The 11837-nt window shown below is 61.6% G+C and overlaps 2 protein-coding genes across 2 annotated transcripts; both read left to right on the top strand.

Annotated features, from left to right (window-relative positions):
- The first annotated feature begins 274 nt into the window (after positions 1–274).
- On the top strand, positions 275–3519 carry METRN (meteorin, glial cell differentiation regulator). The gene is made up of 4 exons (XM_065644920.1): positions 275–416; positions 1401–1822; positions 2007–2066; positions 2355–3519. Exons 1-4 carry the CDS (start codon positions 331–333, stop codon positions 2669–2671), a joined length of 885 nt encoding a protein of 294 aa, XP_065500992.1. The 5' UTR covers positions 275–330; the 3' UTR covers positions 2672–3519.
- Positions 3520–6783: 3264 nt separating this feature from the next.
- Positions 6784–11785, top strand: ANTKMT (adenine nucleotide translocase lysine methyltransferase). Its single transcript, XM_065645020.1, is given in 7 exon segments — positions 6784–6864; positions 9079–9204; positions 9206–9394; positions 9482–9586; positions 9987–10127; positions 10669–10719; positions 11299–11785. Coding segments are annotated over 7 exon segments (882 nt in total). The 3' UTR covers positions 11488–11785.
- The last annotated feature ends 52 nt before the right edge of the window (positions 11786–11837 follow it).

Here is an 11837-nt window from a genome sequence, read left to right as displayed (position 1 = left end):
CCCCCCACCGCTGGCAGCCAGCCCTGCCGGTGTCCCCCAGCCCGAGGAGCCCCGGTGCTGCGGACCCCGGGCTGGCGCGGGGAACGGCCCCCGGGAGCCCCGAGGCGGGGTCCGGGGATGCCCGAGGCGGGGAGCGGGGGGAGAGGAGGGGCGGGGGGAGAGAAGAGGGGGTGAAAGGGGGGCGGCCCCGCCCCGCTGCCGCCATTGGCGGAAAGTTTGGGGCGCGGCGCGGCGTGGCGGCTCCGCTCCCCCCCCTCTCTCCGGTGCGGGCATCGGTGCGGGCAGGGCCGGGCCGGGCCGGGCCGCCCCGGGGCCGCCGCGGGCGCGGCCATGTGGGCGCTGCGGGCGCTCTGCCTGGCCGGGCTGGGCGCGGCGCTGGGCGGTGGCTCCGCGGATCAGTGCTCCTGGAGGGGCAGGTAGGCACCGGCGCCGGTACGGGGGGGCAGCCCGGGGCAGGGGGAGGCGGCACACGCGGGTCCCCAGCTCAGCATCCCCCACTTCTCTGCGCGGCTCGCAGCCCTCCGGGGAGCTCCCGCCGCCCAGGCTCGGGTTGGGGCTCTGCCTGGGATGCTGGGACCTGCGTCTGCCTCAGTTTCCCCACTCCGGTGTGCAGCTGCCCACCACCCCGCGGGATGCTTGCCCCCGGTGTGCTGGGGCCGCTGGGCTTCCCACTTCCCCTTCCCTGAGCTCCCCTCCACCCATGAAACACGGCTCTGCGGCCGCCGGGGCCCCGAGCCCCTCCGCAGGGCCTGACCCGCAGCCGGCCGCGATGGGGAAGGCGCCGAGTTCCGAAACAAAGAGCCGGGGCCCGCCGGGAGGGGCTGCCGCGGGGGGCGTGGGGGGCCACGGGGGCCACACAGCCACGAGCAGCGTGGCCGGGACAAAGCAGCCCCACGGCCACCTCTGCTGCCCCCAGCCTGGCTTTCCCGCGTGTCCCCCCCGCCCCCGCTAAAAATGCAGCGGCAAGACGTGGGTCCAGGCATCGTTTACACGCGAGCCCGAATCCTGTGAGAGTGAGGGGGACACGGAACCGCCCCAGCTCCCACTGGGGATCCCTCGAAGCAGGGGGATGCAGAGGAACAGGCGACCCCAAGGCCATGAGCACCGTGGCTCGGGTATCTTGGGAGCCTAGCCTGGGTGCGAGGGGGCTATGTTGCCTCCCGCTCAGCCCCTCTGGGGAGCTGTCGAGAAACACAAACACTCCTCAAATGATATGCTTGCACCCCAAATCCGAGGCATCAAAGGCTCAGTGCTATTCCTCCCTGTGTTCATCGCACACGCCTCTGCAGAGGTGCTGCTCGGGTGCTCCAGTGCTGCTGTGTTGGGGGGGCACATGGGCTGGGGAGGGTCCCTGTCACCCGGGGGGGGTCCCGGCTGATGGGGTCTGCTGTGCCTCGCAGTGGGCTGTCGCAGGAGGCGGGCAGCGTGGAGCAGCTCTCCCTGCACTGCGCCGAGGGTTCGCTGGAATGGCTGTACCCCACGGGGGCCCTTCGCCTCCGCCTGGCCCCCCGTCTACCCCCCGCCACCGCCACCACCAAGGGCAGGAGCCCCCAACATGTCACTGCCTGCGTCAAACCTTCTGTTACCTTCCGGGGGGCTCAGCTCTACCTGGAGAGGGAAGGGGTGCTGGAGCTGCTGCTGCCGGAGGCCCCCCGGCCCCGTGTTCGCTGCTTCAGCTGGCTGCCCTGGGAGAAGGTGGCTCTGTTCCTGCAGGCCACCCCGCACCGCGACATCAGCCGCCGCATCGCTGCCTTCCGCTATGAGCTGCGTGGGGACTGGCTGGCCCACCCAGCACTGCCTGCTGCCAGCCTCACCGGAGAAGGTGAGCACCGAGTGTCCTGGGTCAGCCTGACTCAGTTTCCCCAGGGATGCTGTTGCCTCCCTGAGGCAAGGGTGTCCTTGGTCTGCACAGAGGCAAGGGGACAGAAGGGCCAGGGCTGGGATGGTCCCCCCCCAAGGCTGGTCACTGAGAGCAACCGGTGACAAGGTGTGCTTGGCCATTGCAGGGGCGTGCCGGCCGTGCAACGACACCGAGATCCTGATGGCCATTTGCACTAGTGACTTTGGTGAGTGCAGCCCCCTGGGGTGCTGGAGGGGAATCCTGGCACTCTGGAAGAGGGAAGGAAACTCAAACTGGGGGGACAATGGCCCTCAGGCAACCCTGGTCTCCCCTTCCCAGGCTGGCCTGGCTGGGGCTGCTGCCATCAGTGTCACAGAGGCCACTGTGGGAGGGGGATGGGGACAAAAATGGAGACGAGGCTGTGAACAAGGATGGGGATAAGGACAGGGATGGGGACAGAGATAAGGATGGGGACAGAGACACATTGACACCCCTTCCTGCCTTCCCCCCACAGTGATCCGTGGCAGCATCCGGAGTGTCTCCAATGATGCAGAGCTGCAGGAATCCATCATTGGGGTGAGCGCCACCCGCATCCACCGCCAAAAGTTCCCCCTCTTCCAGGCAGGGGGGCGGCCAGGGCGGGTGGTGGGCAGCATCCGCACTCCACTGCGCTGCGGGGTCAAGCCGGGCCCTGGCACCTTCCTCTTCACGGGGTGGCTGCATTTCGGCGAAGCCTGGCTGAGCTGTGCGCCCCGCTATAGGGACTTCCAGCACATCTACGAGGGGGCACGGCGCACACGCCAAAACCCCTGTGAGTTCCCCGTGGACTGAGCAGCTGGGGGAGGGTAGCCCGGCTCCATGGGTACTGGGCTGCTGGGGTCCCGCAGGCAGCGAGAGCATCCCCAAGGGGATGCAGGGAGCAGCGTGCCAGCAGGGATGGTACCTGGAGGGAGTGCGGTGCTTCGGTCCTCGCTGCGTAGCCGGGTTCTGGTGGCATCTGCTGCCAGGCTGCAGGGGTCATAGGAAAATCCTGCTGGAAGGGAAGGAGTTTTTCCAGGGTGCGCTCACCTGTGGTCCCCAGGGACCTGCTGGGTGACGGGTGCAGCGGCATGGGGCAACGGGTTGGGAGCTCCCTAGGGTCTGGGGTGCTGCATGCTCAGGGGATGCTGCGGGCTCGGGGAAGCTGTGGGGCATGGTTGGTCCAGCATGATGGGAGCAGCTGTCCCCACCTCCAGGAGGGCTCAGTGGCAGGTGGCCATGGCGGTGGGTGGCCATGGTGGCAGGGCCAGGGACACAGTGGGCACCGTGGGGAGCAGAAGGGCCAGGAGGTGGATTTGCAATGTTGGGGGTGGAAGGGGGAGCAGGGTGGCAGCAAGACTTGCCCTGGTCCTGCCTGCAGCGTGGGGCACGGGCAGCAGCCATGGGGTGGATGCTGAGGAAGAGAAGTGAGGCTGAAGGGAGCGAGGGGGATGGTGATGTGGGAGGAAGACTGGTGCAGGGAGCAGAGGTGTCCCGGCACAGCTGGAGCAGGACCAAAGCGCTGATGCAGGAGGGTGCCACGGGAGCAGGGAGAGGTCCGGCTGTGCCACCCGTTACCGCCAGCCTGGGGCTGTGGCCTCGCAGCAGCTGCTGGGTCCCACTGTGCCATGTTGCCTGTGGTGGGACACGCCGTGCCAGCTGGGGGGAATTTCTGACTGTGGGGGTGGGGGGCATCATGTGCACTAAAGTTATAATGATACCAAATTTGTGATTATTTTTTTTTTTTTATAAACTAAGCCGTATTTGTAGCATGTGTGTGTGCATTTCCTTTTTTTAAAAAGCTGAGCAGGATGTTCACCAATGGGTGCTGTGGGAAATGTCTATATAGATATAGGGATATATTGCTGTTTCTAAATGCTGCATCCCTGGCATTCCCCGGGGTGGGTGGCTTTGGGGTTCCCCTCCCCGGGCAGCACTGAGCAAGCGGGGCCGGGGCTGGGGGCGGGTGGCCCCCTGCCAGGTGGGTGACCCCGTCGGCGGAGCCGCTGTCAGGGCTGATTCTCGTCAGAGCCACCAGCCACAAGGCCTCATTGTGCCGGGCTGTGCGGCACCGGCTTCCCAGCCCTGCCCTGCCGCTGCCCCCTCCACGGGGGCTCCAACCCCCAGTCTCTGGCCCCCGCTCCTCTGGGCTGCGCAGGCGTCCCTGGGTGGTGGGGAGGGGGACAGGACCCCAGCCAGGGATGGGGCGTGGGACGTCCAGGCAGAGATGGGGCAGGAGACCCTCAGCCACGAGCGGGGCACAGGACCCCCAGCCAGGGACCTTTCCTTCCCATCAGTGATGCCCACAGGGGCTCAGCACTGGAAAAACTCAGCCCCTGAGCACCCCCTAGCCACCCCCACCTCCCCAAGCCACCCAAGCCAGGATCATGGCACATGTCAGCTTGTGCTTTAATACCTCTTCAGTATTATTTCAATAACACCTTTTCAAATACCACTAGCCAGGCTGAACTGCTGGGCATCTGGTGGCCCCGCTGACCATAATGTACTTTTCCTTGCCAAGAAAGTATTTCCAAAGAGTTCTGTGGAGTTCAATTAAATATATGTGTGTGTGTGTGTGTGTGTATAAAAATGATCTGGTTGTGATGAGATCCTGCCTGTGAGGCTGCCTGGTGGGTTTGATACGTGACACGTTTTCCCTTGAGAAGAGTTCGATGCCTATTTTATGCTTTACTGCCAAAGGGCTGGTGATTGTTTTGGGGCTGGGCTGGGCCTGAGGGCAGGATCCGACCCTGAGGGAGGCCAATGCTCCACGGGGGGCTCGTGATGCCAGCATCCCCCCGAGTTTTGGCAGCAGGCAGGAGCCGGGGCAGGCAGGTGAAAGGGGGAAGGAACGGGAAACTCAGCAGAGGAGCAAAAATAAGGCTGGAAAAGCAATAAATGAAGTGTGAAGGGAACTGTGCTGCCCACGGCATCCTCTGTACGCCCCGGGGATAGAGCACTGTTGCTCCAACCCCATCGCAATCCAGCACATTCCTCTCAGCTAAATTACGGCATTTAATGCGCTGAGCATCCGGCAGCTTTCTGTCCAGCAGCAGAATATCTTGTTTTTCTTCAAATCTGTTTATTTGGCCAAATCAGCTCATTTTGCTGCAGCGGAAAGGGCTGTTATCCCGCTTGTTCTCTGCTGCAGAGGTTTTCGAGGTGTTTTCGGTGCCCTCTGCCCTGTGTCAGGTTGGGTCGGCCGCCCTCGCTTCCCACAGCTGCCGGCTCCCGCAGTGGCTGGGCTGTGGCCAGGCCACAAACACTTCCTATGGCAGCGTCCCACAGGGGGACCAGCCAGCCGGTGCCTCAGTTTCCCCACCGCAAGATGGGGATAACAGCCCTCCCCCACTGCTTGGGGCTGCCGTGGCACCGGGCAGCGTCCCATGGCCTCAGCATCATCATTTCCCTGGAGACGGTCATCTGAGAATCTCCCCAAAAGCACAGTCTGGCACTGGCCAAGCCAAATTCCTGACTGGCCCCTCCTGCCTCTTGGCGCAGAGGGTAAAAACACCATGAGACAAACTCCATCATGGTTAATATTTCCTCTGCAGGATGGAAAATGTGATGGGAGGCAGCATGGTGGGGGGGAGAGTGGGCTGGGGGCCATGGCGTGCCAGGGGCTGCTTTGGGCAGAGCAGATGGGAGCTGGGGGGCTCTGGAGGAGCAGTGGGAGCCCAGCTGGGCTTGGAGAGACAGGTGGTGATGGCAAAGGGCTGTGGTAGCACCCTGTGAGCCCAGGGAAGGGTCCCTGCTGCAGCCATCCTGATGCTCACCTGGCTGAGCTGTCTGCAGCATCCCCAGAAACAGTCCAGCCAGACCCACTCCAAAAGCCACTCCACGCATCCATCCACCCCCCGTGAGGGTGGGTTTGGGGGTGCCATGGGGAGCGGCACCCCAAAAGCAGCTGCCTTGGTGGAAATGTGCCCAGGGAGGTGCCTGGGGCTCCTCGTCTTGTGAGATCAGCTCCACCACAGACTCAGGAGTCCGGGCAGGGGGACACACACATCCCAGCCCAGGGGACCCTCTGGGGACCGGGGAGCCCTTTGATCGCACTGCTGATGGGTGTCCACGCTGGGACGGCAAAAGGCAGTGGTGGCGTTGGTAAGGTGTCTCCTGGTCCCTGTCCCCATCCATCACACAAAGGGAGCGCCATTTCCCGCCATTCTCCCCCCAGCCCTCCTCCTTCCCAGACGACGGATAAAAGCCTGAACATCTGAATCGTGGGGCACAAAGGGGAGGCACAAAGGCAGGCGGCCCTGCTCAGCCCTCTCCGTGGCCCCTGGCCCTGAGCAGGGACCTGCAGGCTTCACATCCACCCTGGGGATGTTCGGGCAGCCTGCCTGCCCTGCCCACAGGAGCTGGCATGGGGCAGAGGGATGCCCCTGGGACCAGGAGCTCCGCAGTAGGGTCTCCTGCTGTTAGGGGATGCCCTGTATGGTCAGCATGACATCCCTGGGGTTAGGAGGCATCCTGTAGGGTGAGGATAATGCTCCTGGGGCCAGGGGATGCCCTATAGGGTCAGGATGAGGCCCCTGGGGTTTGGAGGTGCCCCATAGGGTTGAATGATGCCCCAGGGCCAGGGGATGCCCAGCAGCAAGTAGGATGGTACAGTTTGGTTATCTGTGTGGGCAGCAGAGGAGGAACTGGGGGAAACAGGCAGGATAGAGTGAGTTCTGCCCCATGGCCCTCCGTGAGAGGAGAATGAGAGCCTGGTGACCCCCAGAACACCGACATCCCCCAACTCTGCTACCCCTTGGGTAGCTGCACCCCAAAGCCTTGGGGTAAGGGGGCTGCCCTGAGCCCCCCCACTTTGGCCAGGCTGAGGCTGTTCTAGCATCACCCCTGTGCCAGGCAGGGATGCCTGGGGCCAGGGGAGGACCCTGGCCCACAGCGGGGCCCCCGCAGCCCCTCGCTCTGGTCCAATGCGCCTGCGCGTGGCAGGCTGGGATGCCGACAGCTGGCGGGAAGGAGCTTTCCCAGCACATAGCGACAAATTCCTGGCGGTCAGGGCTGCTTTGCAGCCGCTGTGGCCTCGGCGGGGGGAAGCTGCCCTGGAAAGAGGCGGATTAAAAGCTGTTTGGCTCCAGTGGCGCATCCCAAATGGTCCCCTCGCACAGCCACCTGCTTGGCCCGGCACTCCAGGATGCTGCTGGACACCCCAGGACTGGGGCAGAAGGGGATGCTGACACCCCTCCCCAGCCCCAGCCAAGTTCCAGGGGCCTAGCAAGGAGTGCTCAGCCCTGCCTGGGAATTGTTTCATTAATTAATTTGCTCTGCAGCATCATGGGGGGGGAGCTTGGGCTGCCCTGAGGGACCAGCTGGTCCCCAAGGACCATTCTGCTCCTCAGCAGCAGCCTCCCTCTTCCCCCAGCTCCTATTTCCCCTGATTTTCTGCTCACTCTCAGCTTTAACTGGCTCCACCTGCCAGCCAGCACCAGAAAATTGGTGAAATCCCCATAGCCCCTGTTTTGGCTGCAGCCGTGCTGGGCTGCAGAGGGGAACCAGCCTTGGACAGTAGCTCTAGGCTTATATGCAGGGTGTAGGGATGGCTTTTCCTCCCTGATGGAGCCCCATCGCTGCTGGGGAGATGTTTTTAACGGGGTTTGGTTGTCATTAAGTGCCCTGAGCCGCATGCCCTGGTTTGAGGGTAGAGCACATGTGTGCTTGTGTGTGGGTGCATGTGTGTCCTCATTCCAGGGGCAGAATATTTAGTTCCCACAAATAAGGATGAGATTGGAGCAGAACCATTCACTCACCTTTCGCAGGTCCTCCCTGGGCTGCTGCCTGCATGGGCTTGTTGGGAAAGGAGGTCTCCAGGTGGGCTGGTGCTGGGGGCCACCAGCTGTGCCACCCCCAGGGCTGGAGAGGTGGGAATGTTGCTCCCCAATTCCCACTCCCCTGCACCCCAAAGCCATTCTCAGTTTGGGGCTGTCCACAGGGTTTCATTCTCCACCCACAGTTACCCATGGGTGATGTCCCCTGGAAGCCTTGGGCATGCAAGGAGGCCAGTTTCCCCATGGTGAGGGCATCAGATGCTGCTGTGCATTGCACAGGCTCCCAGGGCCATCCCTGAGCTCGCAGGGGACACCCCGATACAGTGCTGGTGGGGAGCCCCTAGGGAACCCTCCAAATATTGACCCAAAGGACAAGGAGGGAGCAGGGGAGGAAGGCGATGGCCATGACATCCCAGGCGAGATGATGATGTGGCAGCAAACACCAGCACGGGCAGGGAAGCTGCCTGCCTTTTGTGCACCCACTCCCCTAATTGAGCTGTTATTGTTCCCTGGTTTGGTTCATTTTGTGGGGATTTTTATTAATTGCGGGTGGGCGGGGGCCTGGCTGCACTCCCCCGCTCCCCTGGCCCCTGCACTCCCCTCCTGCTTCCCACACACTGGAATTTTCCCACAGTCGCTGCTCCGTCGCAGCAGGAAACCCACCACCCTCACTCTGTGGCACGCACAGACGCAAACAACTGCAAGCAACTGTGCACAGCCACACACAGCTGCACACAAGTGTGAACGACTGTGCACAGCCACGCACAACTGCACACAAGTGTGAACGACTGTGCACAGCCACGCACAACTGCACACAAGTGTGAACAGCTGTGCACAGCCCCACACAACTGTGCACAAGTGCACACAACCCTGCTCAACTGTGCACAGTTGCATGCGACTATGCACAGCCGTGCACAGCTGTTCACAACTGCACACAGCCATGCACAACTGCACACAACCATGCACAACTGTGCACAGCTATGCACAACCACACGCGACTGTGTACAACTGCATACAAGTGTGCACGACCACGCACAGCCCCATGGTCATGCACAACCACACACACAACCTTGCACAACAGCACACATCCCTGCAGTCGTGCACAACTGCATGCAGCCATTCACAGCTTCCCACAACCATGCTCCTCCACACTCAACCGTACAGGCGTGCACAACTGTGCACAGCCACACACAACCGTGCATAACTGCACATGACCATACACAACTATGCACGGCCATGCACAACCACACACAGCCCTGCACAACAACGCTACAGAGCCGCACACAACCATTCACAACTTCACAGGACCGTGCTCATCCGTGCACAACCGCGCACAGCTGCACAAAGCCGTGCACAACCGCGCACAGCTGCACAAAGCCGTGCACACCCCCTCGCAGCCGCGCACACCCGCACAGCACCGCGCACGGCCGTTCCCCGCCGCAGCAGCCGGTGCCGCTCCCTCCAGCCCCGCAAAGACCCGCCGGGGTGGGGGGAGCAGCCCCCCCCGCTGCCGGCAGCCCCGGGGCCGCTCCGCGGCGGGGCGGGGAGCGGCGGCGGCGGAAGGCGGGCGGCGGGGCCACCCCTTCCGGCAGCCATGGAGCCGGGGGAGCCGGAGGAGCTGGTGTGGGGGCAGCCGGAGGGGAGGGCACTGGGCGGGTGGGGGCTGCTGGAGGTGGCGGTGGCCAGCGGGGTGGCGGCCTGGGCCACCTGGGCCACCCTGCTGATGCCCGGTTTCCGGCGGGTCCCCCTGCGGCTCCAGGTACCGCCGCTGCCCCCCTCCCCCCGGCCCGGTCCGCGGGGATTCCCCCCCGGCCCCCCGGGCTCTGACCGCCCCTCTCTCCCCCAGGTGCCCTACGTGCCCTCCAGCCCCCAGCAAGTGGCGAACATGCTGGCTCTGCTGCGGGGACGCTCGGGGAAGACGGTGGATCTGGGATCGGGAGATGGACGGATTGTAAGGGTGGGCGGGGGGGGCTGGGGGGGACTTGGGGCTGCCCTGGGATGGGCAAAGGGCAGGAAGGGGGTCTGGGAGCCCTCCACCCGGCTGCCCCACTCCTGGCTGTGGTTCTAGATGGCCCTCCTGGCTTTGGTCCTGGACCATCCTGCGTGGTCCTAGATGGTCCAAAGTGGCCCTAGACAGTCCTAGATGGCCCTAGAAGACATCACATGTAGTGAGCAGGGTGGGAAAGACCACTCAAGGAAGAAAGAAGCCTTTGCAGCTGTAAGGTGTCAAGGTCCAACATCACCCTGCCCAGGAGCCATCAGGAGGGAGCGAGTGGAGCTGGGCAACAGCTCCTGTCCCCCAAACTCAGCACCGAGGTTCCTTTTAGTTGCAACTCTATCTCTCTCTCCAGGTGGTAGAGGCTTATAAGCAAGGGCTCAGACCAGCTGTTGGCTATGAGCTCAACCCCTGGCTGCGGCATCTCTCCAACTACCGGGCCTGGAAGGCTGGGTGCCACGGGGAGGTTTCCTTCCTGAAGAAAGATCTGTGGAAGGTAACAGCATCCTGAGGGTTCGGCTGTGCTCAGCACTGGCCGTAGCTAGGGCAGGGCCAGGGCTTGGGCCGCATCTCTAGACAGACTTCACTGATGGATATCTGCTCCTTCCCTGACCCATGCTGCTCCCAGGAGGTGGAAAAAACACCCTCCTTTCCAGGGAAATGCCAGCTGGTTGTGCAGGCAGCAGCACTCCTCAGAGCAGCTTTGAGAAGAGGGCTTAGGTGCTCCTGATACAGGGTGGCCTTCAGAGATGTGCTGCTAAAGCTGGCATCAGGTTCCTGCAGCCTGACCGGAGAAAACCCAACAGGGAACACAGTTCTGGGATGATGCTGGAGGCAGGTGTTTTGCAAGAGGCGCTGCTTTCACACCCAGCTCCTGGTCACACCAACACATCCGGTCCCACATGTTGTGGGGCATCTTTGCTTCCTCTGAGGTTCAGAAGATCACCTGAAAAGTGTTTGGCCACTTGAGCAGCTACTCCCGCTGCTCCCCCTCTGCCTGTTGCTTCTTTCATTTTCACTTTTTTTCTTTTTTTAAGGTGAATCTTTCCGATTGCTACAATGTGATTGTGTTCCTGGCCCCCAGTGTGGTAAGTCAGTCTCTTGTACCCTGCCTTGATCTGAGCAAGCTCAAGTGAGGGTTTTTCCAGAAAAAAAGAGACAATCTGGAACAGTGGCAAAGACTCTTTAAAATATAAGTCCAAGTGGGCATCACTGTGAATAAGCAGTTTGGTGCTCAGCACCACTGGAATTTATAGAATCATAGAAGTATTTAGGTTGGAAAAGACCTTTAAGATCATCACGTCCAACCGTTAACCCAACACTACCAAGTCCCCCACTAAACTATGTCCCTAAGCACCGCATCTATGAGTCTTTTAAACACCTCCAGGGATGGCGACTCCACCACTTACCTGGGCAGCCTGTTCCAGTGCCTGACAACCCTTTCGATGAATAAATTTTTCCTAATATCCAATCTAAACCTCCTGTGGCACAACTTGAGGCCATTTCCCCTCATCCTATCACTGGTCATTTGGTCCTAGTTCCAACAATATGCAGGGCTAGTACTAGCCCTGTGTCTTGGAAGGGTCTTTGGTTGATGCCACCTGCTTGGGATCCCACTACATGACTTTTCTAAGGCCACCTGGCTGTGGCTATCTCTCTCTCCCCAGAAACCTCCCTTAGCTGCCAAGCTCCTTGCAGAACTCCCCGACGAAGCCCGGGTGGTAGCTGGACGCTTCCCCTTCCCCTCTTGGACCCCTACCAGCACCCATGGGCAGGGGCTGGACCAAGTCTGGGCTTATGACATGAAGGAGGTGCGACGAGCAGCGCAGAGCCACGCAGAGGGAAGCCCAGTCTAACAGCAGCTGGTTAAGCCTGGTGTTAAAGAGTCAGCAGTGGTAAGGGTCAGAGTCTCCCCAGCCCTTGGGCTCAGCTCAGGACAGCAGCAAGAAGGATGCTTGGCCAGGCTTTTTCCTGGGGACATGCAGTGTGGTCATCCCTCCAAAGAGTGGGCAGTTTGGGGAAAGCAAGAGAAGGCAAAAATCAGACTGAGAAATCTTGGAATTATCACAGGATTTAAGGGCTAAATCTCCAGTGCCTCTTTCTGTACATTTGCTACTTTAGTTAATTTTTCAAAATAAACATTCAGATGGCTCTTCCTTTGAGAGTTTTGCTTTGCCTTTGAGCTGCAGGGTGCTCCTGGAGCCAG

The sequence above is a fragment of the Caloenas nicobarica genome, chromosome 14 (assembly GCF_036013445.1).
Source record: "Caloenas nicobarica isolate bCalNic1 chromosome 14, bCalNic1.hap1, whole genome shotgun sequence".
NCBI classification, from domain to species: domain Eukaryota; kingdom Metazoa; phylum Chordata; class Aves; order Columbiformes; family Columbidae; genus Caloenas; species Caloenas nicobarica.
The sequence above is the reverse complement of the archived record's forward strand: the minus strand, read 5'-3'. Positions and strand labels throughout refer to the sequence as shown.

Coding starts and splice junctions, on each gene's coding strand:
- METRN (XM_065644920.1), top strand. CDS start 331: ATGTGGGCGCTGCGGGCGCTCTGCCTGGCCGGGCTGGGCGCGGCGCTG. Junction 417..1,400: donor CAGTGCTCCTGGAGGGGCAG/GTAGGCACCGGC, acceptor TGTGCCTCGCAG/TGGGCTGTCGCAGGAGGCGG. Junction 2,067..2,354: donor CATTTGCACTAGTGACTTTG/GTGAGTGCAGCC, acceptor TTCCCCCCACAG/TGATCCGTGGCAGCATCCGG.